This window comes from Equus asinus, chromosome 2 (genome assembly GCF_041296235.1).
Source record: "Equus asinus isolate D_3611 breed Donkey chromosome 2, EquAss-T2T_v2, whole genome shotgun sequence".
In the NCBI taxonomy this organism is placed as follows: domain Eukaryota; kingdom Metazoa; phylum Chordata; class Mammalia; order Perissodactyla; family Equidae; genus Equus; species Equus asinus.
The window spans coordinates 123,895,139-123,920,919 of record NC_091791.1 but is presented as its reverse complement, the minus strand read 5'-3'; the positions used below and the strand labels follow the sequence as shown (position 1 = coordinate 123,920,919).

General features: G+C 42.5%; 1 protein-coding gene across 35 annotated transcripts in view; it reads left to right on the top strand.

Annotated features, from left to right (window-relative positions):
* The window catches only part of SCAPER (S-phase cyclin A associated protein in the ER), a 490,115-nt gene that overhangs the window by 456,754 nt on the left and 7,580 nt on the right, over positions 1-25,781 (top strand). For all 35 annotated transcript variants that reach the window (XM_070504430.1, XM_014841435.3, XM_070504422.1 and 32 more), the window contains one exon: positions 4,184-4,333. In XM_070504430.1, coding sequence (XP_070360531.1) covers positions 4,184-4,333 — 150 coding nt within the window. The remainder of the gene's footprint in view (positions 1-4,183; positions 4,334-25,781) is intronic.

The following is a 25,781-nucleotide window of genomic DNA, read 5'->3' as shown; positions in this document are numbered from 1 at the left end:
GGCAGAAGATATGAACAGACATTTTTCCAAAGAAGATCTACAGATGGCCAATAGGCACACGAAAAGATGCTCAGCATCACTAATCATCAGTGAGATACAAACCAAAACAACACTTAGATATCATCTTACACCCATTAGAATGGCTATAATCAGCAAGACGAAAAACAACAAATGTTGGAGAGGATGTGGAGAAAAGGGAACCCTCATCCACTGCTGGTAGGAATGCAAACTGGTATACTCACTATGGAAAACAGTATGGAGATTTCTCAACAAATTAAAAATAGAAATACCATATGACCCAGCCATCTCACTACTGGGTGTTTACCCAAAGAACTTGAAATCAACAATTAAAAGAGACTTATGCACCCCTATGTTCATTGCAGCACTATTCACAATAGCTAAGATGTGGAAGCAACCCAAGTACCCACCAACTGTTGACTGGATAAAGAAGATGTGGTGTGTATATGTATATATATATATACATACACATGATGGAATACTACTCAGCCATAAAAAAGATGAAATCATCCCATTCGCAACCACATGGATGAACCTTGAGGGAATCACGTTAAGCGAAATAAGCCAGATAAAGAAAGACAAACACCATATATGATTTCACTCGTATATGAAATATAAACAAACTTATGGGCAAAGAGAATAAATTAGTGGTTACTGAGGGAAGTGGGGTGGAGGGTGGGCACAAGGGGTGAAGGGGCATACTTATATGGTGTATGACAAACAGTAATGTACAACTGAAATCTCACTATGCTATAAGCTATTATGACCACAATAAAAAATAAAAACCAAACAAACTTAGTGGGTTAAACAACCATTTTATTATGATCACAGATTCTGTGGGTCCAGAATTCAGACAGGGCTCATCATAGTGGATGGCTTGTCACTTCTCCATGATGTAGGGCTTCAGCTGAGAGGCTCAAATGACTGAAGGAGGGGAGCAGACAGGCAGGTTGACTCAAATAGCTAGGAGCTGAAATTATCTGGAGGCTCCTTCACTCTCATATTTGATGCCTGGGATGTCTCAAAGACTAGGTTCACCAAGGACTGTTGGCCAGAGACTCTACATATGGCTTCTCTGTGCAACTTAGGCTTCTCAGAATATCATGGGTCTGGGTTCTGAGTGAGACGGTCCTGAAAGAAAGCTTCTAGAAAACAAGTGTTCCAAGAGAACCAGAGAGAACCTGCATGGCTTTTTATGATCTGGCCTTAGAAGTCACATTAGTTACATATCAACCATACTCTATTGGTTAAATCAGTCATAAGCTTTGACATTCAAAGGGAGAAGACAAAGACTCCACCTCTCAATGGGAGGACTATCGAAGATTTATAGTCATTTTTTTTTGAACCACCGTACTCTGTTTAGCAAGCTAAAGCAAAACATCTGTCCACATAGACATCATTGGTGTAGCTGGACATCTAATCAAGCATGTAACACTCAAGTAAATACAAGACAAATACACAATATTTGCATTTTAAAGCAAAGAGTGTGTTTGAGAGAAAAGTACTATTTTTATGATAGATGTGGTCAGAGAAACTCGTGTTCTAGTTCATCAAAACAACTTAATGTCAAAAGTGAGATTTCAGGAACTATGTTTATAAAAGACAGGAAAAGAGATTTTAGGTCCAGCATGGGCCTGACCTCAGAAGAATCTGGGAGACAATTTATGAATTGCCTCAGAGAATCGAAGGAGCTGAAGAAGAAAACTGAAATGAGATAAACGGTCTGACCCGCTGAAGAGTTAAACTAGAAGATGTAAGACATGTTGACAGTTTGAGTCCCAATGCATCACAAAAATACAGAGCTGTTACAGGAAGCCATCCTCATCAGACCTTTGAATCTGGATTCAGACCACCTGACTTTAAGCCATCATGCTACCAAGTTGTATGACCTTAGACAAGTCCTTTGAACCCTTAAGACTCAGTTTCTGATCTGTAAAATGGAGATTAAAAACATCTACCTCACGGGGCCGACCCCGTGGCCGAGTGATTAAGTTCGCATGCTCTGCTTCGGCGGCTCAGAGTTTCACCAGTTCGAATCCTGGGCACGGACGTGGGACTGCTCATTAAGCCACACTGAGGGGGCGTTCCACATGCCACAACTGGAAGGACCCACAACTAAAAATACACAACTATGTACCGGGGGCTTTGGGAGAAAAAGGGAAAATAAAATCTTAAAAAAAAAAAATCTACCTCACAGATCTGAGGATTAAATGAGATTACATAAAAGCATTGTACTAGCTAGCACATAATAGGCCCTCAAGAAATGTGGACTGACTCAGCTTCTGAAAATCAAGTTACCCAAACCATCTTGCAGATGTTGAGTCAGAAAGCTAAGTTTTGAATGCAGCATTCCCAGTGCTCCTTCACTCTTCTTCGAAGCTGTAAACCTGTGTGCTTGTTTTGTGTGAGAACTCATCATGTAGTAGTAACAAAAGATGATCCATTAGAATATTTTCTTAGCTGGTTCCGTTTCATTGTATACTAATAAGGCTGTCAAAATATTTTTCTCCCTTCAACAAAGAGTCTGATTTTACTCTGAATTCATACTGGCACAGATGACCTCAAGATCCCAGATATTGTATATTGCATACACTTTGACAGTTTTTACAATTGAAAGTGGTCTCAAGAAACAAATCAATGTACTGACTTGGCCATTAATTCTGACTAAAAAGGAAATATAGTTTCCTTGAAAAATTGGTTTAATTTTTATATTCAAACTTACATGCCCCTTGACCTGCCCTTATCAATGAAGGTTAAACAGAGGGGACTGGGTCACAGCATGCTGGACGCAACTAATTAAATAAGGGCTGAGCTGAGAAGGTGTCTCTACTTGATTTAAAGGAGCAAAGCCCTCCTGAAGTCTCTTTGGGGCTTGAAAAACATTTTGTCTCAGGGCAATGAAACTGAGACAAAAGGCACTCTTAAAATTTAGCGGTAATTTTGTTTCAGCAGGACTCACTTAGGACTGTGTTATACCCACTGTTAGGCAAAGTGAATTCATTGAAACTTCCAAGCTGTAACATATCTGACCTGGTTCAAGCCCGCCAAGACCTCAAATCAAGAGCTGGATCTAAAATGCTTCCTTTTCCCACAGGCCAGCAGTGGTGCTTCATTCCAGAGTGGGCTGTGAGTGTGTTCTGTGGGCTTTGCCTCTCCCCTTTGCCCTCCTGTCGCTCTGTCTGTTTGACATGTTTATTAAATAGAAGCTTCAGGCTGCACAGACAGACTCAGACTCTGCTCCTACGTCGCCTACCACTGACAGCCCTTTGCCTGTCTGAAGAAAGGACCCCAGAAGACTCATAGCTGAGGGGGCTTCTTGGTTTTTTGTGTTTTTTGAAGAGGGGTAGTGGTTGGGTTTTTTTATATTCTTTTGGGAGCCTTGGGTTTATAGAGCTATTTGAATAATAACTAGTTATCTATATTTCTTTCTTATTTAAACATAAGTATAATTAGAATTGTATCTACAATCTCCTTCAGAAAAAAAAGTATTGGAAGTTAGCTAAATGATAGCTGACAGGTGAATTTTAGTATTTTTATGTTTTTCCAAATTTTCTACAGTAAGACTATTTGTTTGGGTTTTTTTGTTTTGTTTTGTTTTGTTTTTTTGAGGAAGACTAGCCCTGAGCTAACTACTGCCAGTCCTCCTCCTTTTGCTGAGGAAGATTGGCCCTGAGCTAACATCCGTGCCCATCTTCCTCTACTTTATATGTGGGATGCCTACCACAGCATGGCATGCCAAGCAGTGCCATGTCCGCACCCGGGATCCCAACTGGTGAACCCCTGGCTGCAAGAAGCGGAACATGCGCACTTAACCGCTGCGCCACCAGGCCAGCCCCTGTCTCTTTGTATAATGAGAAAAAATAACTTATTAAAAATGAAATAAATAAGTATCCTTCATGTAGATGATGTTTTGATCTTTGTAATACAGGCATTTGGTCTGCTATGCCCTATTTTCTGTCCCTGTTGAGGTTAAATGTTGCATTTATTATGGTTATTTAATTACAGCAAGAATCCCCTCGGTGAACTGTTAAGCCTAGTGCTCTAGAAATTTCATATACTCTTCTAGCATCATGGCAGAAAGTGCGCAGGGCTCAGTCTTGTTTCATGATTTGCAGCCCTGGCTCTCCCTGGGCTGGAGAGTTCTAACTGTTCCTTTCTTTTTCAGTCCATTGTAGGGGCAGAGGGCTTGTCCCTTGCATTCCGGCACATTGCCAGCTCCCTACTGGGCCACTGCAGCCAAGTCTCCTGTGAAAGCCTTCTTCATGAGATCATCGTCTGTGTGGGCTACTTCACTGTCAACCACCCAGATAACCAGGTGAGAGGCCCCGAAAAGTTCCTTAGACTGCTCCTGCAGCACTGAGAGTGTGAGGTGTTGGAATGAGAAAAGGCAGGCTAGCCTGCGGGAGCCCACCTGTCCTGTGTGAGGTCCTGTCACCATGCTCCAGGGATATGTCTCTGACTTCTCTCCAGGAGATTTGATCAGCACTAGATTATCACTAGGGCCTCCTCTTAGAGCTATAAAAATAAAAGATTTTTAATAAAATATTCTTAAGCCACACAGAAGCATCTCCTCCCTTACCACATAGATTCTAATACTCTATCCATATATTTTTTTGTCTTGATGAGGTAGATTGCATCTTTAAATTTGGGTCAGTTTGCAAATAGTATTAGAGTCTGGTGCCTTATGAAACTGCTCTTGGCCCTTGGCTTCTGCCCAGGTTCTTAGAGGCTGCCAGATAGTGTTGGAGGGGAGCCTGAGAAGGCAGGTCTTGGGCCTCTCTCCCCCTTGAGTCACCTAGAGTAGTTTTGCTTTTAACTATTTTGATTATTAGGTGACTGAGCAAGATTTCATTTCTGCTGCTTTAAGAAGTTGGGAATCTGTTATAGATGCTGTAAAATAATAATAATAATAAAGCACTTTATTTCTCTTTACTTTTAAAACCAGAGTTATGGTATAACTAACATATCAAATAGTAGCTCCTGACAACCTCATTTATCTAAAGCCTCCTGCTCAACAACCTTAATTTTATGGATTATTGCTGAGAAAAAGGCCTCTAAACAACCCTTAACCCCCACTCTAAGCTTACTAATTTTTATTTTAGCTAAATCTTTAACAACCATGCTTACTAGGTTCATCAACCTGCAGCAAACTAGACCAGGGCCGGAGAAGGACAGGCGATGGTTTAGTGCTAGAGCCAAGTACAAGGTGAGAAGCTGCACACTAAGAGCTAAAGCTGCCTGCCTGATGAGAGAAGGAGGATAGAACACATAAGGCAGGCCCAGAACTCAGAAATTGCCCCCATCTGGATTCAAAGGGACACTGAGCCCTATATTTTATTTCCCAGGTGATTCTTGATGTCCCCGGTGCTGACACTGAATGAGCATGGAGACAAAATGTGTGATCTATGCATTCCCTTTAAGTTGGGGAACATGCAATCTATTCTAGAATGATTTCCATGATTAAAATATAGAAAATGTGGACCCTTACCAGAACAAGTGTCAGCACAGAAAAGTTCCCCTTTCGCAGAGCCTCTTGCCAGGAAGGCAAATCTTCCTCACCTCCTGTCACAGGAGCACTCAAGCAGTGCTCTTCCCTTGCCAGCACCCCCAGATAATGGTGCTTTGTCCTTTTCGTGGACCAGGCCTAGCAGGTTCATGAGTCTCTTACAAGCTGCTCAGGGAAGGAAAGATGAGGGAAATCTCCTATGTGGTTTTCTTTTCTTCATGTGTATCCATTCAACCTACTAAATTGCATTTTATTTCCCTTTAAAAGTTTGTTTTTATTATTCTGATATAAAAGTGTTCTTTACTTAGCGTGAAAAAGACAGGCACATGTAAAGAAGAAGATGGAATCAGTTATTCCTGATCTCACATCTAAAATAGCCACTGTTACCATTTTGGCAGGTTCCCTTACAGTCTCTTTTCTATGATTTTTTTTCCAGTTTTATTGAGACATAATTGACATATAACATTTTATTCATTTTAAGCATACAACATGATGATATATGTATACATTTGCAAAATGATTACCGCTATAAGTTTAGTTACAGCCATGACCTCACATAGTTACAGCTTTTTTTTCTTGTGACGAGAACTTTTAAAATCTACTCTCTTAGCAACTTTCAAATATACAATACAGTATTGTTAACTTTAGTCACCATGGTGTACATTATATCCCCAGAACTTATCTTATAACTAGAAGTTTGTACCTTTTGATTACCTTCACCCATTTCGTCTACCCCCCCACCCCTCTATGGATTTTTTTTTTTTTTTTTTTGGTGAGGAAGATTGTCCCTGAGGTAATGTCTATGCCAGTCTTCCTCTGCTTTGCGTGTGGGACACTGCCACAGCGTGGCTTGATGAGTGGTGTGTAGGTCCATGCCTGGGATTTGAACCTGTGAACCCCAGGCCACAGAAGCAGAGTGCATGAACCCAACTACTATGCCACTGGGCCAGCCCCCATGAAATTTGTACATAGCTGAGATCATACTGTACATACACCTATGTCTTGGTTTATATACTTAACATTATATCACAATCATTCTTTGTGGGTATCATTTTTAATGGGTGCATGGCTTTATCTTGTGTAAACAGCCCATGGTTTACCTAACAACTTCCTGTTTTTTGCTTAAGTCGTTTACTATATATCATGAGACTATCTACCGCACTTGTAAAGAGGTGAGTAATTTGTGTATGATAATATTTTGCTGTATACAGTTCTACAGTAAAAAGTCCAGTTTCTTCAGCACATCCATGTGTAGGGATGGTTTGAAGCTCTTTGGTTAAACTAACTCTCTTGTGATGAATTTACTGAACTCAAAATTGTGTGGGATTTTCAAGAGTTTTTCTGCTAATGCCGAATCACAGACTAATTCTCTCTTGTAGATAAAACACAATTTCTGAGTATCTCTGGGCTCACCAGAGTGAATGGGAAATGGGGTCGAGGGAACTGGTATTTAGAGATGGCGTGTTAGAACTGACTTGGACCTAATGACAAAGAAATGACTGGTCTTGTTGGTACAAGAAAAAGGCAGATTAAATGGGCAGAGAAAGCAGTAAGCAATACAAGGAGGAGACAGAGACCTTATGGCTTGTCAGTTGGGGAAGAGGAAGATGCAGTGGTGTTTGGAGATAATTGTTGAGAGGTGAGCTCACTATCAGGAAGAAATTAGAATAAGTGAAAAAAGTCAGACCTTCTATTTCAACACCTCGCCTTCCAGAAGGCTTGAATACTAAACTGGACATCCACTTCTGATTTTGGGGAAGATCAAAATTCAGCCCTGAGGCAGTTGCTGAAATGCAACCATCTAGATAAAGAAAGAATATAATAACAAGTAGAGAAGAAATCAGAAATGGATAGAAATGATGGTAATTGTTATACACTGAGACACTGCACCTCATGGAGATGCTGTTTCTAAGCATAACCTCTGATCTTTGTAGAATTCTTTATACTATTCTTCCCATCTATTGTCTTTTGGGCCTCTGTAGCACTTCAGTGAGGCTGTAAGTAAAGGAATTATTCTTGCCTCACAGACAGGTGAGGAATTGGGATTCAGAGAGGTTAAGTAAGCCCCCCAAAATGAAAAAAAGAATCGCTAAAAGACCAGGACTAGAACCCAGGTCTTGCAAAGCCCAGCTTGGTGTACTTTTCATTCATTTTACATTGCTTAAGAAAATGAGATGTGTCATAGGCCCCATCTACTGGTGTCTCTGAAGTGTGTCTTGGACAGGGATGGTGGGTATAGAAGAGGATACCCATTTACCAAGACAGTACATTAAGAAGCTGCCATTCTGCAACTCTGAATGCTGACTGGGAAGCTTCCGGGATGTATCTGTGTACCTTACTCAGTGATCAGGGAGACTTGTAAAGACCCTGGGAAAGTGTACATGAGTGTTTTATGAGCACAAAATGGCCCATAATCTAGCAAATAGAAGGCCTGGGTTCTAACCCAAGCTTTGCCACTACCCATTTGATCTTAGATAAATCATTTTCATCTTGAGGCTTGAGCATTTTTGACTATACAAAGACGTAGATTGGTTCTGGAAATGGACAGTGGCGATGGTTGCACAATATTGTGAATGTACTTTATGCCACTGAATTGTAGGCTTAAGAAAGGTTAAAATGGTAAGTTATATGTTATATATATTTTACCACAATAAAAGAAAGTTTAAAAAGAGAAGTGGATTGTACCAGACAATCTCCCGTGTGAGTTCCATGAGTCTGTGATATTTTAAAGGCTGAGATTGAAACCACAGACAGACCAGCATTCTGATCTTGTGGGGACATTTTATGATTCTTCAGATCCTCCTTGCCCTAATCCAGATTCTATCACAACCAGATGGCTTCATGAGCTGCCTGCCCACTCCATGGCAGCTCATCCTTAAAAGCTGAATATACCTTGGCTCTCTTATATTAATAGAGGGGTTCCATTGACAGACACGCATAAGCAGAGACTTACAGGTGAGATGTCTGGTACTGTTCTGTGATACCATCTCTAGCCACAGTTGTTTCACATGCACCAAAGGGCTGTGCTCACCAGCTTGTGGCTGGGCTCCATGCCCATCAGGCCGAGTGGCATGGGCAGGGTAGGGGAAATAGCCTCAAGCTGGCCAAGATGATAATTGTTCATATTCCAGTAGAATTGGGGAGTTTTCTATAACTAAAAAGCTGATTGTTTGTTTTCATTCTAAAAACTTGTTTTATTAAATTCCTCTGCTCCCTGCAAAACCCAGTAATTTGCCAAATGAGTGTTAGCTGTGGGGGTGTGGTAAGTGCAATTTTAAGCTCTCATCCCAGCTTCAATCACAGATTCATGGAGCCTTCATCCTGGAAGGGCTCTGAGATATCTAGTCCAGCTCCCTCATATCACAGATGGAGAAACTGAGGCTCAGAGAAAAGGAATTGCCAAGCAAGAACTGACAGGGCCCAGCCTCCCAATTGGCAGTCCAGTGCCTTTTCCACCTCACTTCTGTTCTTATGAAAGTGAATTTATTTAACGTGATGCCACTTTCTCTAAATTAGAGGAATTTCAGGGGAGAAATTATGATGCTCACTTCATTTAATGTTTTCATATCATTAGTCAGAAGTCATGCTAATTTGCAGGGCCTGTTTGTCCACAGGGGAGCCTTTATTTTCTGCTGGGGAAATAGCTTGTGTCTTTATAAACACAGAAGATCCTCAACTCCTGTTGCAGCTTAAAGCTGTTTTATTAGGTAACTGCTTTGCATAAAGGATTAGCACTTTTTATTTGCCACCCTTTGGTCTATTAACGTAAAGAACTGAGCCCCATTATACCAAGGATGACTTCAGAAGAGAAACCTAGATAAAAGTAGTGCCCCAGTGTTGATAGAACCAGTCATCTGTAGTTTCTAATTAAAATGTTGTTTTTTTAATCAACAACTTCCTTGTATTTTATGGCACTTTCATGATTCTTTCTAAATTCCTTCTCATTTAATAAACATAATTAGTATGTGCTGTCAGTCCTTCACTTTATTTACATTTTTATATTGGATAGTTAAATGTGGCCTAATAATTAAATTAACTTGAATGACAGATGAGTTGATGGCCTGCATATTACTGTATTGGGAATAAGCAACTTTGCATATTCATTTTAGTTAGTGACTGACCTTTTCATTTGCAAAGACCCAATAGATTCCAGCTATCAGAGCCAGAGTTTCTTGTGATTGTTGAAAGGAAGGATCCCTGTGGCCCACCCTCCCCCAGCCAGCTTCCCTGTAGAGACGTCCACGCAGCAGATCGTGTAATCATCTGCTCTGCACTGTCCCAGAGATGGCTAAATACTTCTGGGGAAATCCAAACAGGCGAGTAAGCTTTACAGAGAGGCTCTTGAAACTAGATTCAGCCTGAGCTGTGTGACATGCATTTTTCAGGTCTTTTGAAATTTTGTGACTTAACAAGAAAACCCAAACAGTAATTGACTAAAAGTTCCTAAAGTGTATCTGTTGTACTCACCTGAGACCTTTCCCTGCAAACAAAAACGGGGTATTTTCCTAGTTGTACACCATCTGCAGGTGAGGGAAGCAGAGTTGTGTTTTAAGAGCGGCAGTTTTCCGGAGCCTCATTCCAGCTTTTAGAACTTTCAGAGGTGGCCTAATTCCTGCTCAAACATTCTTACTTTACTCTTTGTCTCTCTCAAAGGCAGATGGTCCTAGGTCACACCCATTTGGTAAACTTCCCCCAGCCCCATCCAAGTCCATGAATGGAGTCTGCTTGCTGGGCTTGGGGTGGGAACTCCAGCTTCCGGGGCCTTTCTGTTCAACAGTGTTGGCAGCTCATTCTTTAGCTGTCACACAAGCATTTAGCTTTCTGTGTTTTCTTTCTGTGTGTGACAGATACAGCTCCTTTCATAAAATAAAAACTTATCTTGTCTAAAGAAGATCCTAAGAATTTCAACAATATAACCATTTTGGACTTATTCTCAATATTACGGTACCAAAGAAAAATGTGACTTTTTCCACAAAAGTAGAACAATAAATTTCCTAATCAAAAATAATTTCTCCCTAAACATTAATTTTAAGACTTCCAATGAGTGACCTGGCTGATATTAGAATGGAGAGATTTGCTGGTTAGCAATTTTGGCCGATTGTATTAAAAGTCACCAATTTCACAGAATCCAAATAAAAGACACCTCCTACTTTCCTCATCTCAGGTGAATTTTCCAACACAGGGTAGTTTGAAGTACTATATGCTCACACCAGCTGCTTTTTTGACTCTACAAACCACCTGAGAGATTATAAGGAACTCCTTGCTTGACCCAGTGGCTTTTGTACAGACTTGCTTTCTGAATCGTTACTTACTATAATTCCCTCAGATCCTCCTGCTTGTGGTTGATGCAGCAGTAGTTAAGGTGGCACCTGAATGGATTCATGTCTTGAATCAGTCTGCAGTTAAGGTTTTGAATTTGATCTCTGATGGCGCTAAATGTCAGATGTCACAGAGGATAAGAGCGTAGGCTCTCAAGTCAGCTGGCTTTGAAATCCCTGTTCTGCCCTTTCCTAGCACCATGTCCTTGGTCAGGTTACTGAACGCTGAGCCTGAGTTTCCTCATCTGTGAAATGGAGGTCATGATACTACCACTTCCCAGGTTGTGTGAATTAAGTGAGACAATATAGGGCCTTACTCATAGTGGATGCTCAAGAAAGACAGCTGTTGCTATACCTGCTTGCCCTGTTACCATCAGCTTCATGGCACTAAATAATATACCTGATTCAGCAGTAGGCTAAATTCGTAATATTGGCATAGTGATCTGAAAAAAACAGGATGGTACAGATGAATTATCCTTCCTTTATCAGCCTTCTCAGTGTCTCATTTTTGGAGAACTCAAATTCAGAGCATTCCCATAAAATAACTGTCATGAAACCTAACATTAAAACTTGGAAGTTGAAAGCTAGCCATAGCTTCATCTCGGTTGGACTATAAAAAGTTGGGAATCCACTAAGCTTCTTCAGCAGTGGCTGTGAGACCAAGAGCACAAGTAGGGTCATTTTGAGGGCTTAGTTTAGCCACAAGGTGACGTGAAGTTAATCATTCCCTTCTGAGCTCCATCCCAAGACTGGGCAGAGCAGCAGAAGACACACACAGGAAAGTCAAACAATAATTCCAGCTCTTTCAGCACCCTCTTCCCAGGGTGCTCAAGCCCAGATCCTCTGAACAAGGTTCAAACGTGAAAATCACTGAGACAGACTATAAAAACTTAATCTGAGCCAGCCCTGATGGCCTATTGGTTAAGGGGTTCAGTTCCCAGCCGCGGAACCCTACCACTCCTCTGTCAATAGCCATGCTGTGGTGGCAGCTCACATAGAAGAACCAGAAGAACTTACAACTATGTATTGGGGCTTGGGGGTGGGAGGGGAAGGAGAAAAAAATGAGGAAGATTGGCAACAGATGTTAGGTTAGGGCGAATCTTCCCCTGCAAAAAAAAAGACAATCTGTAATCACAGAGAAAATACCTCTCCTGAGATAGGAAATTTTATGTAAGACCCTCATTAGTCACAAAAAGCCCATCGCCATCGAACAGATGCTGGTATAGCAGTCAGGATTGCTGAGTCCTTTCACAGCCATACAGCTCTGTGACCCTGGGTAAGTCACTGCCCTTCTCTGGGCTTTACTTTCTTGTCTATAAAAAGAGTTTGGCTGGGTGCTCTGAAGGGCCCTTCGAGCTCTGATAGAGGATGAATATATAATTCTAAGACAAAATGGGAAGTCATGTCTAGACCAACATAAGTAGATAAATTTAATCATTTTCATTTCTAAGTACAGTAATCACAAACATTCCACTCTAGCCATACTGGTCTCCTTACTATTCCACAGACACACTTACACACCTCCCACCTCAAGCCTTTGTCCTTGCTGCTTTCTACCCAGAAATCTTTTCCCTCAGAAATCAGCATGGTTGGGGTGGGGGACTTCCAAAGGTTTTGTTCTCAAATGTCATGTTATCAAAATGACCTCCCCTGATCCCACAGTATCTAAAATAGTGTATCAACCCCATGGTTACTGTTTCCCTTTACCTTGCTTTATTTTTCTTCATACGCTTCTTACCCTGCTGACATTTAATTATTTTGTCTGTCTCCCCACCCGCACCCCATCCCACTAGAATGTAAGTACCTTGAGAGCAGAGTCTTTGTCTCCAATGCCTACAGCAGTGCCTGGCACATAGCAATTACCTAATAAATATTTATTGAATGGATGATTGGATGTTGAGATGATACATCTCTCCTTAAGCATAATACTGCAGAAAAGGTTAAAATGGCCCCAGATTTTGAAAGATACAGCACTTCTATTTTACTGACCAAACTTCCTGAACTGACTTTTAGCTAAAAATTTAAGAACCATTTCTTTGGCACTCTAAGTTATTTATCTTTGAATTTATTCTAAAAGAAACTTCTTAATTTTGTTTTTGCTGGAGCCAGTCATTCTGAGATCCAACGGAAACTACGTGCTTCAGGTTTGGTAAATCCTGTATTTGAGGAAACAACGGTCTGTGAGAGAAAACTTGGGAGGCAGGCTTCAGTTCATTTCCTAGCCCCTCCTCTCACTTGGGTGATAAACTTGGGCAGGTTATCCTGAGGATCACATTCCCCACCTATAACAGAGAGACAAGAAATCCTAACTCATAAGGTTGTTGTGAAGATTAAATGTCATTCTTATTATGCAGGTCCCAAATTTATTTGACTCTCAGCTGTAAGAGTGGATGCCTTTGGGGCCTTTGCTTACCATGTCGGTGGAATTGTCACAGGAAATCTACTCTGACTTATTATGATTTAGTTAAAAAAAGAAGCTTTTTGGCAAATATGTCCCACTCTAAGAAAGTACACTCTGGGAAAATCTACACTTAAAGCCTCGAGTATCACCGTATCACTCATTTTAATGGCGAGTTTCCCGAGGGCATTTTTAAATAATTTTCTTAAATCTCTTCACATGTAGTTCCTTTGGGAACATGCACCTTTAGTCTGCCATCAGATGCCACATGCCTCATCAGAGAACTTGGAATGTGGGAGTCTTGTCACAGCAGCAGTCAATGGGCTGGTCTCTGCTTTGAGGCATTGGTAGTATATTTTTATAACTCAGTAAGAGGTACATGGGCTCTGGAGCCAGGCAACCTAAGTTGTAGTCCCAACTGTACCACTTATTAGCTCTGTGATCCTTGGCAAACCACTTGCCTTCCTGGTGCCAGTTTCCTCATCTATAAAATAGGGATAAAATTGATGACGCCTCATGGAGTTGTTGTGCAAATTAAATTAGATCATGCACATAGTGATTAGTACATTCCCTGGGCCAGAAGAAGTATTAGCTGTGATGTTATTGAAGTTATCATTGTCTGCCTCCAAATTCCCTTCTCTTAATGGAAACAGCCTTGGAGTATCCACTCAGTCAGCTCTGACACTTGATATCACCGTAGATAGGCCATCTCTGCTGTCACAGCATGTTTCCTCACCTGTTGAGAAACTGGAGAAAGCTCTATGTGTCTCCTGCCTACAGGAATCCTCTGTGGACCCAAAAGATCTAGAAGCATCAGGGTGTCCTCCCGTTGTGGTGTCTGGGCTGCCACTCAACACACTCCTCTGGCATAGCTGCCAAGGCGGGTTGGGAGGGTCTGTCTGGCTCTGGCCAGCTGCCAGCTCCCCTTCCCAAGGGGCATGCCTAGTTCAGCTGAACATATCTGACAGGTGATAAACACATGCTTGTCTGGAAGACAGTGAAGGAGAATCTCCATTCACCACTTTGGACTGCAGAAGTAGGAGGAAGGGAGACCTTGCACCCAAATAATTCTCTTCTGTATGGGCAACTGCTAAACTGAAAACACACCACAGATAACTCAGAGGTGCATTGAGAGTGTGTTAGGAAAAGAAACTGGAAAACGGCTCACATGAATCAATGCGAACATTTAATGGGCCTTAATTGGAACCTTATCCTACTGTACTTAGAGCAGAGAGATGAAAGCAAAAGAAATCTGAGAGACCATTTATTTCACTTGAGAAAGCAGTAAACTGAAACTACAAAAAGATTTGACTACTTTTATAATTTTATGATTAAATAAAATTGTCGTAGACTAGTGCTGGTGAGCCCGTAAGTGCTCCATGGAATGCACCCATGCTCTCTGGCTGTTGTTAGGATGTGACCAGAAAATCTACCAGCCTATGCTGTGCATTTATTAATCTCGCTGTTCTCACAGCACCCAGAGGCTCCATGGTGAGGGAGGTTTGACCGAAGTTCTCCTTACAGGAAAGGCCCAAAGCCCACTAGGAATATTTGTGTTTTAAGGCATTATTAAATACTGTCTATCCACCTACTCACTTCCCTACCACCACACACATATCCTGTTAGTCTGTAATGGACATAATCTTTCCAGTACTCTGTGTGGGGGGGGGGGGGGGGGGGTGTAATTATAAGTTCTGTTTTCTTAAAGAGGCTGGATTAGAAAATCAGAATAGCTACTAGTTGAGAATTTGGGGGTGGCATTTTTTGTATGGTGACTTCTTTCATTCATTCTTCAGAAAAAAAATATTCTAAGTTCTTTTTTTTTTCACCATATTTAAATGTAATATCTCTGCAGGTATAGGCAGCATAAGGTGCTTATATGTGTGAATGCTCATGGCACAGGATTATATTATTTCTGTAAGCTCACAACCAATTCCCTTCATTGCCAGAGAAAAGAAGGACTTGCTCAAGGTCCTGGAACGAGGCTTCCCAGCACCTTATCTAGGCCTTTCTGTGACCAGCCTTCGTCCTCCTCCCCTCTCTTATTAGGGGACATGGATAATGCAAATAAACAGAAAACAGAAAATAAAATAACCCCTCAAATTTATGATGATAAGGTGACTCTGTATCATTTCCAAGGTCTGTGCTCTTTAGACAAAGTTCTTTCTCAAATGTTCTTTCTCAAGCTGGAAACAGCACTTTTGGGTATAGTTCCTGACAAATTGCAGAATCCATGACTTTTAGGGTTCGCCAAGTGTTTGACATAATCTAGCCCAACCTTCTTGTGGTGCAAGATGTGTCGGAAGGGAATTTAGAACTTGCTTCATTTAAAAGGTAACTCTTCTCACAGAATAGACAACATGAAAGAAGGTAAAAGAAGCTCTAACACAGAACAGAAAGCTGGAGGTGACTTAATTCTTGGGGAAATACCAGTATCATGAGCTTTGTGTCCATATGAGCATTCATCACTCATTCCTTCTCTCATTTATCAGCTTTTTCCTAAATGCCCACCCTGTGTCAAACCAGGTGCTGGGAAATACAGAAATGAATACAACCCAGATCTAGTCCTTGTGGAACCTACAGCCTAGAAGCAGTGCTGTCAGTGCTGAGACTCCTTCCTTCCTTCAACAAACATTTAACAAGTACCTGCAATGGTCCAGTCACCATTCTAGACACCCAGGATACCATGGAAAACGAAATAAACAAAGTCCTTGCCCTCAAGTTGCTGACGTTCTAGGAGGTAAGGGAGAGACAGACAATAAACTAACCTGGATCTGTGCTAGAGGTTCCTCTTGGAAATGCTTCACAGTGGAAGTGGTGCTTGAGCTGATATCTGAAAGTGGAATAGGCACTTACTAAGTAGCAAGGTAAGAAAGACATTCTAGGCATAGGAGAAACCATGAGCAAAGGTACTGAAATATAAAGTAGCCTTACAGGTTCAGGGAACTGCAAGCTGTTCATTCTGACTGGAACTTAGGATGTAGGGAAAAGAACAAGAGCTAAGAGTGAAGAAGCAGGCTGAGTCCAGGTCACGAAGGGACCTACGTGCTAGACCAAGAACTTGGGGATTTATCCTCTAGGAGATGATGAAACGCCCCTAAACGTTACTAGCAAAAGATGATATGCTCAACCTATGTCTCAGAATCCACTCCTATACGTGGAAAATGGGAAGACAGGCATCAGGACTTCCACCCTGGAGCCCCATGTCTGTGAGCAGGTGCCCCTGGTTCTGAAGCATTATTCACTCCAACAGGAGCAGAATGATGTTTGAGGAGGAGGCCTGCCCAGAAGCCTCTTTTGCATCCCTCTGCTAGTGGTACCCAGCACACAGCCTGTTACCCATAGGAAGCAGAGAACAGCAAGTAGGGGCCTTTCACCCAGTTTCTCTTGAGAGACACAGCAGAACAGCCACTCGCCCCTTACTACATAAGGAAAGCCCTTGTTTCTCTAGGATCACCTGGTTTCCAGAGCCTATGAGAGGCCAACCTCCTAACTACTGACTTTAGCCTCTCTTTATGACCCTGGCTGCTTTCATCCCTTCTTTCCTTCTTTCCTCTCTCTCCTTCCTCCTTGACACTCTGCTGGTGCTAGACAGCAATGAATCCCCAAGACCACCAGGAAGATGACTAGTACTTAAAGGGCCTACCTCCCACACAGTTCACCAAGATGTCTGCATTTAATCCCAGCCTAGAAATCTATCTTATGGCAGAAGCAAGTTTGGGAGGAGAGGAATTTGTTTGCAGTGTGAGCCAAGGGAATCTTTGTGTTTGTCTTCTCTGAATTTGATTTGATCATGTATGTGGACAGACTCTTCAAATTTTTCTCCTGTGATATTTAAATAAAGCCACTTCTATAGCCTCCCTACTTTATCCCCAAGGCATCAGCTTGGAGAAACAAGGTGTGTGTGTTTGAGGCATGCCATTTTCTTTATATGATTTGTAGAGGTGACTGGCCTCAAGTCCCCCCCGTCATATTGTTCTGTCCTGGGCCCAGGCTTCAGGTATGATGAGACTCGTCAAGAGCAATGTGGACAGAGAGGCTTGGCCTGTGCGCTGGCCTGGCCTGACCACCACGGCTGCTGCTTCTCACTCTAGCATTGTAGCAGGACCAGTTTTGAGGAGAGGAATGCAACAACTACTTTGTTTCTGCTCTGCTAGAAAAATATTCTTTGTTCCAATGATTTACAGACTCTCTCGGCTGTCTCTTTTAATCAATTTAGATGTCTAGACACCTATTTTTACCCCTCTGTTGAGGACATCTTGTCTGACAAGAAAAGGAAAAAACAAAACAAGAATTCTTAGGCATAAAGAATTTGTCTTGGTGAAAGTTAACTATTTGTATACATTTCTGTCTAACTCCATACTCATACTCACTCACTCTACCACACTGACCAATGGAGCTGGTTTCATCTTAGGTTTGACAGACCAGCTCACAAGGCTTGCTGAAAGAAGCTGCCCCTGCCCCACCCTACCCCTGCTCTCTGTACCGTTGTCCTAAGAGGCTGTTGGATTTGATAGGGTGCTGGCTGAAGTACTCAGTCAGCTGTTCTTGCAAATCCAAAGACAGTGTCATCTGAGGACTTTGAAGGCCCTGGGATGAGTAAGCCCATGACTCTGGTGTGGTAGGTATAGGCCCCCTGGAGTCAGGTTTGGGAACCAAAGCTCAGTCCTCATTCATTCATTCCCCGGATAGTTATTGAGCACCTGTTGTTTGTCAGCCACTGTGCTAGGCACCATGCCATATACTAGGGATAGAGCAATGAATAAAAGGGACATAGCCCCTGTCCCCATGGAGCTTATAGCCTTGAGACTGTTGAAAACTGGGGATTCACATCTGTCTGTCTTAGCCTAAACAACTGCTCACGCATCTGGAGCCAGGTAGGGCCACGTGTGGGTCTGTCTTCAGGTCTATGGCAGATGCAGAGCTGGGCTCCCAGTGACATAAGAATTTAGAAACTTGACAGAGGGCATTCTGAGGACACAAAACTAATTAAAATAAAATGCATAGCTTTCTAAAACTACTGATGGAGTTCCTCCTAAATAAGGGGGATATTCAGGATCACAAGTAGATCTTAGCATAACACCAGGATTCAGAGAGTATGAGTAGGTAAAACAGAACTTGACCATTTTCTGTTTTGTTTTCTTGAATGTAGGTGAATTCTAGAGAGCTGGAGACTTTACTATAGGATACCATGGTTGCATCTATGATAGGTGGATAGATGGATAGCTAGATTTGGAGAGGGGGCAAGAAACTGCTATAAAACCTTTTTCTAGTTTATTTCTATTATTTGGTGTCATGGTTTTGGTATGGTCAGGGAATGAGCTATTCCCATATAAATGAATTTTGCAGATGACCCAACTTACCTTTAAAACATGATGTTTAGAGCCAGCCCTGATGGCCTAGTGGTTACACCTAGTTCAGCGCTAACCACTTCAGTGGTCCAGGGTCATTTCCTGGTCATGGAACTATACCACCCACCTGTCAGTTGCCATGGTATGGCAGTGGCTCACACAGAAGAACTAGAAGGACTCACAACTAGGATATACAACTATGTGCTGGGGCTCTGGGGAGAGAGAAAAACAGGAAGATGGGCAACAAACATTAGCTCAGGGTGACTCTCCCTGCAAAAAAAAATAACACGATGTTTATTTAACATTAACTATTTGTGATCATTTTTAAATATTACAGTTTTCTGCCTTCTTAAATTATACTTAATATATTATATATTTTTTGATGCCATAAAAAAATGAGTGCCTACTATAGTATTAGGTACGTGAGAATTATCATATATATGGAAGCAAATTTTTAAATTGTAGGATACTAAGTAAAGGTAATGGGTTATAATTAATAAAATGTTTTACTTGTTATGCTCTCAAGACCAACTGAAAAGGGTAGAGATATTTACTTTTACACTAAATGATTCCAGGCAACTTTTTGAATTCTCATTTCTTCTTGAAATAATTTTAATTCCCACCCCTTCACTTATAGTGTCAGCTGATGCTTCTTCCTGTTGTCAGTTTACCTATCTCCAACAGTCTCCTTCTAATTTGCTGATTCCAATCTACTGTAGGCTGGAAAACCACTTGTATTAGACTTGCTTCTGAAATATGACTTGGTAGACTGAAGTGGAGCTTGCAGAACTTACCTGTGAGTAACTGACATGAGTTTTGTTGAAAGACTGGGCACTCTGTGAGGGTAGGGGTGTCACTGACTTGTTCATTACTCCATTCCCAGTGCCTCACACTACACTTGGCGAGAGTAGATGCTCAGTAAATATTTGATGAATGGACTAATTTGTCTGCCCAGCAGCCTACTTGCTCGCTTCCTGGTTCTTGGCTGTATTCCAGGTGGTCACAGTTGGAGGAAAGGGGCCCTCCGAGTGAGTAGAATCAGGCTGTTTTCCATTTATATAACATGATAAACTCTCCACAGTTCTTCCTAGCCACTCTCCTTGGGATCCTATGAAGTGAGTACAGCAGTTGTCATGGTACAGATGTGAAACCTGCAAACTCTCCCCAGGCCTATTGCATTTCTAGACCAGACTTAGGACTACTCAGTACCCAACTTCTACTTTCCTTTTTTTCTTCTTTAATTTAACTGTTGAGGAAAACTATTCAGGTCTTACCAAGGATTAACTTTATAAATATATTATACATGACAGCATTTGTTTCAAAAATGTAAGACCAGATTTTCAGGCACTTAAAACCCGGAAGGCAGCTGACTGCAAGACCATCACAAGACAATGCTCATTTCGGAGTCACATGTTCCAGCAGTTCACTCCTGAAAGTCTAGCCCCATCACCAACCATTCCTCTCGTTCAAGTTCTTATGACTGATAGTTTGAGACAAACCCTTGGCACAGCCCAACACATAACCAAGAACTGGTTATTTGATACCTAGCCAACTAGAATATAGGTTTTTGAAGAAAGACCTTTTGTGTTGGTTTAATCTGTGTATGTCAGTTGGTTTAGTCCATTTAGAATGGCTGTATTTCATACTCATCTTCATGTGGGCTGGCAAAGTCGTGTGAGAAGCTGGCTGGCAGCCAGTCATGAGAATGAGCTCAGCCTGGTGACAGAGAGCCCCTCTGCCCGGGAAGGGGTAGCCTCATGAGTCTGATACCCTGGATGGGCCTGAGAAGTGAGAGAGAAGCCAGCACTCAGAGTCATAAGAGTTTTCCAGGCCCAGCTCCACCAGTGACTGGCTGGGGGGACCTGGAACAAGTCTCTTAAACTTTCTGAGCATTAGATTTCCTCTTATAAAAGAGTATAGTTATCCTTGTCTGCTCACTTCAGAAGGTGTTTAGAGATTCAGATAATGTAGGTAGAGGGGCTTTATAGACTATTGAGTACTGTCTCTGCCAGTGACAGGCTTCCTGCTGTGTTGGATTTTGCTGAGGTTCTGGTGATGTGTTGTTCCAGAAGACTTTACACTCCTTCAAACCAAGTGAGAGACCAGTGTCACCTACCAACCACAAAGGGGGAAGATCTTTTCTAGACCTTTCTTTACAACCAGTCCAGAGAACCCTGAGTTGGTGCCCAAGCCCAACTTCCTTCTAGGGTAAGAGACAGCTTATCACTAAATCTATTCTTTAGGGATGTCTTAGTCAGTTTGGACTGCAATAACAAAGTTCCACAGTTCCAAAGTTTCTCACAGTCCTGGAGGCTGGAAGTTTGAGATCAGGGTGCCAGTCTGTTGAGGTTCTGAGGAGGGCCCTCTTCCAGGTTTCAGACTACCAGCTTCTCATTGTATCCTCAACTAACATAAAGAGAACTGGAGAGCTCTCTGGGGTCTCTTTTATAAGGTCACTAATCCCTCATGAGGGCTCCACTCTCATGACCTGATCACCTCCCAAAGGCGTCACTTCCTGATGGCATCACATTGGGGATTAGGATTTCAACATATGTATTGAGGGGGAACACAAACATTCAGTCTATAACAAAGGACTAGATATGTAGACCTAAGGCAACATGATGTGGAGACCACTGAGGCCTCCAAGTCAGAGAATGGCATCTGTACCTCATGAGAAGAGATGTGGTGTGATTCTCCCCCAAGGCAAGGCACAGATGAGTTTGTTAGCTAGGGACCCTCTATGGTTTTGATTCATTCATTCCAGTAACTTTGATGACTCTAGCCCTCCAGCAGAGCAATGGAGGGCATAACAGTAAAGGACACAGTTCCTTCCCTCTGGAACTGGGAATTAAGCTACAGACACCTAAATATGTAATAGCTGCTGCCACGTCCTTGGGTTGAAAAAGAGAGGCTGTCTCTGGCTGTGTTGCCAGGGAAGACTTCCTGGGCTTAAGGCTTTCCTTAAGTGCTTTGAGGGAAGCTCATCCTGGGTCTGAAGCAGGAGCCCACAACACCAGCCTATTAGCTTTGGCCCTTTCTGCTGTTTTCAAATTGACAAGTCTAGCACAACAGCCTCAAAACACACACACGGAGTAAGCTAAGCCTCTGCTTCTCTCTGCCACTTACCTATGTTTCTTGGACTGTGCCTCTGCTGAGATTTTCTTTTCAGAGCTGTCAGAATGCATTTCCTACCCCGCCACCACAAGATCCTGGCAGGTATCCCCAGCACTGTTTGCATAGCTCTCTCCTGTGCAGGTAGGGCCAGGGAGAGGCTGCAGCAGTGGCTTCCCAGGTGGCATGAAGCTTGCTGACGAGTCCCAGCCAGAGCAGGGCCTGCTGCTGCCATACCCCCTGTTCTAATGAGCAGCCCTTATGGTGAGATAGAGGTGGGACAATGGAAAGCATTAATTAGGCCTCACACTGGGAGGGGACTTCTGGTCCTGCAAGTGTATAGGAACCAGATCTTACAGGAGAAGTCTCAGCAGCAGAGCTGGTGAGCTAACCAAATGCTCATAACTAACATTGGTGTTTACATTGTGGTCACAGGCACTTTCTCATTTGATCCTCATCTAAACCTTGAAGGCTGCCATCTACCCCTGTTTTATAGAAAGGACCATGAGGTTCAGATTTGTTAACTGACCAGAGCCAGGCCTAGATCCCAGGGCTACCTAACACCATGCATCCTTGAGCCTGCAGATTCATGGCTTATGACCACTGAGAGACAGTTGACCCAGTCAACTCTGAAATACACCCGGTTAGTGAGGATAGCCTTTCTAATGAAACATTCTGGCTGGTGGCAATGAGGAATCAGTTAGAGCTGTGTTATGGACTGAAATGTGTTCCTCCAAAATTCATATGTTGAACCTTAACCTCCAATGTGACTGTACTTGGAGATAGGGCTTTTAGGAAGTAATTAAGGTTAAATGAGGTCATAGGGTAGGGTCCTAATGCAATAGGATTGGTGGCCTTATAAGAGGAGGAAGAGAGAAAGAGATCTCTCTTTCCACACACACTCAGTGAGGAAAGACCATGTGAGAATACAGTGAGGTGTAAGTCTGAAAACCAGAAAGAGAGCTCTTACCAGACCCAACCATGCTGGCACCCTGATCTCAGATTTCCAGGCTCCAGAATGGTTAGAAAATAAATTTTTGTTGTTTAAGCCACTCAGCCTATGGTATTTTGTTATAGCAGCCTGAGCAGACTAAGACAGGTTAGTACTGAATCTAAGAGCTGCTTCTCCCTGCCTAAAATTCCTCCACCTACAATTTCCGGGTGCCCAGATTTGATGCAGCCTTGAAGGTCCAACGCACCTTCTCAGTGCAGCCTTCCACACTCATCTAAGTAAGGAGTAATCTCTCCCTCCCTTGGGGTCCCCCAGTTCTTCCTTATTCTCCCCTCTCTGATGACCCAGGCTCCTTTGTATTATTGTCGTTTGTGTACATACCTCATCTCCCTGAGAGCTAAAGCATGATTCCTTTCTGCGTCTTCTATAGCACCTGGCATAGGAAGCACTTAGTAAATGTCTGCTGAATTTAGAGCTCTCTTCTGGCTCTCTTGGTACATCCAAGTTATACTTCACCTAGTAGAAAGCACAAAGATTGGAGCCAGAAGGCCTAGTGGGTGTCAGGGGTCAGCAGGTGAAAGAATCAGCATGTCCACTTGTCTACTCCAGATTCTTTCTTTCTTTCCTTTTTTTTTTTTTTCTTTACCAGATTCCTTTTTAATGCCAGCATTCAGATCCTCCTGGCTGTCTTTCTACCAGGCTATAGCACCCACTGGCAACATACAATTTTGCTTTTTCTAAAGCCCCTTTCGTTTTTCTAAAATTTCCCAGAATTTTAATAATGTTAACAGTTCCAAAAAGAAGAAGAAATGTGAGTCTTTCCCTCTCCTTCTCTCTCCCTTCTATCTCCTCCTCTCCCTCCCTACCCCCCCCCCCAATCCCTCACCAATGATACTAAAGGAAAAAGTGGTGACTACCAGGGCATTTGGGTAAAAGGTGCCCTTCTTCAGTGATCGTAGAATTATGCCCAGTAGCCTCTGCTTAAAAGACCAGAGGAGTGGCCTTGTGCCCATGATCCTGTCTCCAGAGAATGATCAAGGACAGATCCAAGAAGGCCTTGGAGTACTCTCTCTTATGTTCTAATACAGTCAAATAGTTTCTGTATGATTTGTTTTAAATTCAAAATGTAGGAATCTTATTTTCAGTGAGAAAGAATATCTGTAAAGATCCAACATCTTTGGTCACGTTCTCTTTATTTGGGTACTAGTAACACAGTATGTTCACTTTATGAAAATTGAGCTATTCACTTAATTGCTTAATGGGTGTGCATGTTATATTTCAATACAAAGTGGGTTTTTTTTTTTTAATTCACCACTTTAAAACCCAGAGCAATTGAGCAGTTTGTCCAGGGTCACACAACTAGTTGGTGACTAGAGTAAAGGCAGGAACCCAGATCTCTTAGTTCTTTAGTTAATACCTATTTTAGAATTGCACCTAAGAGCAAGTGGAAAGTTCAATTTCAATCTCTTTTGATCTGAATGTTGCTGGAAATTCCCTTGGTTTCCTTGGAGCCCTGCTCTGCATCTGAAAGTGAACATCATACTTGAGAGGGGGTTTCTCATTATTATCAGGGCATACCAGCTGCCTACCTGCTATCTCTGATGATTTTGACCACCAAAGAAATCTAGAGCCAGGCCTCTCCCTCCCCTTGGTGCAGTGCTCTGGAAAGGGGCTCTGTGGAAGCCCCTTTATGTTTATATTGGCCTTTGTGCCCTGAAAGGAGGGTCAGCTGGCCTAGCCAAGCTCAGGGTGGTGCCCACCTTAGGCCTGGCGTCCCACATAAAGTAGAGGAAGATGGCCACAAATGTTAGCTCAAGGCCAGTCTTCCTCAGCAAAAGGAGGAGGATTGGCAGCAGATGTTAGCTCAGGGCTAATCTTCCTAAAAAAAAAAAGGCATCCCTTTGTCTGGATAAACATCAGTTATTGATTTAGTTACAGCTCCATCAGGAAGACAGATAGAGGGAAAACATATTGTAAATATGAGATTTCCCTTAATTGTGTGTATTCCTTTCATTCAGCAACACGTTCATGTCCTATGATGACTCTCTATTGACTTTCTACTGACTTTGGAAAGCTTGAGCGGTCAAGTGACGTTTGACCACTTTAGGGCCTGGGAGTGAATAACTAGACGAAACAAAACTGAGCCCTACCTTCACCCCCTATCTGTCAAAAGCCTCTCAGGCAACTCTCTCCCAGTGCCTCAGGCCCTGAGAATCAAGGTCAGGCTGTGTGCATCCCAGCCTTGCCTCCCTGCCCCTACAGAAAGTGCTTTAGCCTAGCTCAGCTGACCATTCAGCTATGCTCATGACATCAAGCTGCCACCCCTCTGTGCCACAAGCCCACCTGAGTTACCCAGGAGTGGTCTCACCCACCATGCCTCAGTGCTACAGGATGGCCCTTCCTGGACCTCCTAATCCTGTTTCCCCAACAATGTTTGAAATGTGGTTTGAAGGACAGTGCCAACTAGATGTCCTTCTCTAGCTTACAGCCAAGCCAGGGGGTATGGCTCTCACCAACCCTGGTGGACCCCTTACCTGTAACCTGGTTAAGTTCTGCCATAGGTGGTCCTATGGGTGGAACTCCTTGCTCCAAGGTAACCAAACTTCCTACCTCCATTTGTGTCTTCTGCAGCCCAGGTACTTAAAAGTAGTGGCCTCTGGCGGGTCATCTCACTACACTGCTGCTGACCTCTGTAAACTCACTTTATCAAAAGGCAACTGACAGCCAGCTCTGTTCCTGGAGCAAACTGACAGGCCCCTAAGGGACTCTGCTTTACCCCAGAAAGGGTCAGGAGACTGGGTAGAGTAAGTTCCGGTTAAGCTCTCATGTTCTGTGCTCATTTTCCAGGAACCAGGTGTTGCTGTCTTTGAGTTAACATACTGGCCAGTTTAATATCTTTTCAATTAGTGAATCTTCCAATAATAGTATTTTAACAATGAAGTTGCAAAGAAAAAACTTGTTCTTAATTTTTGTCCAAAGCAGGGAAGGAGACTTCTAATAATGATATCGTTATAAATTCTAAAGTGGTGATCATTTGGCTGTGCTACAAAATTTATAGATAATAACTAAAATAAAGATTTAAGTAAATGTTTTATCAATAAAGTACATGATAGGGCATATTTTTCTC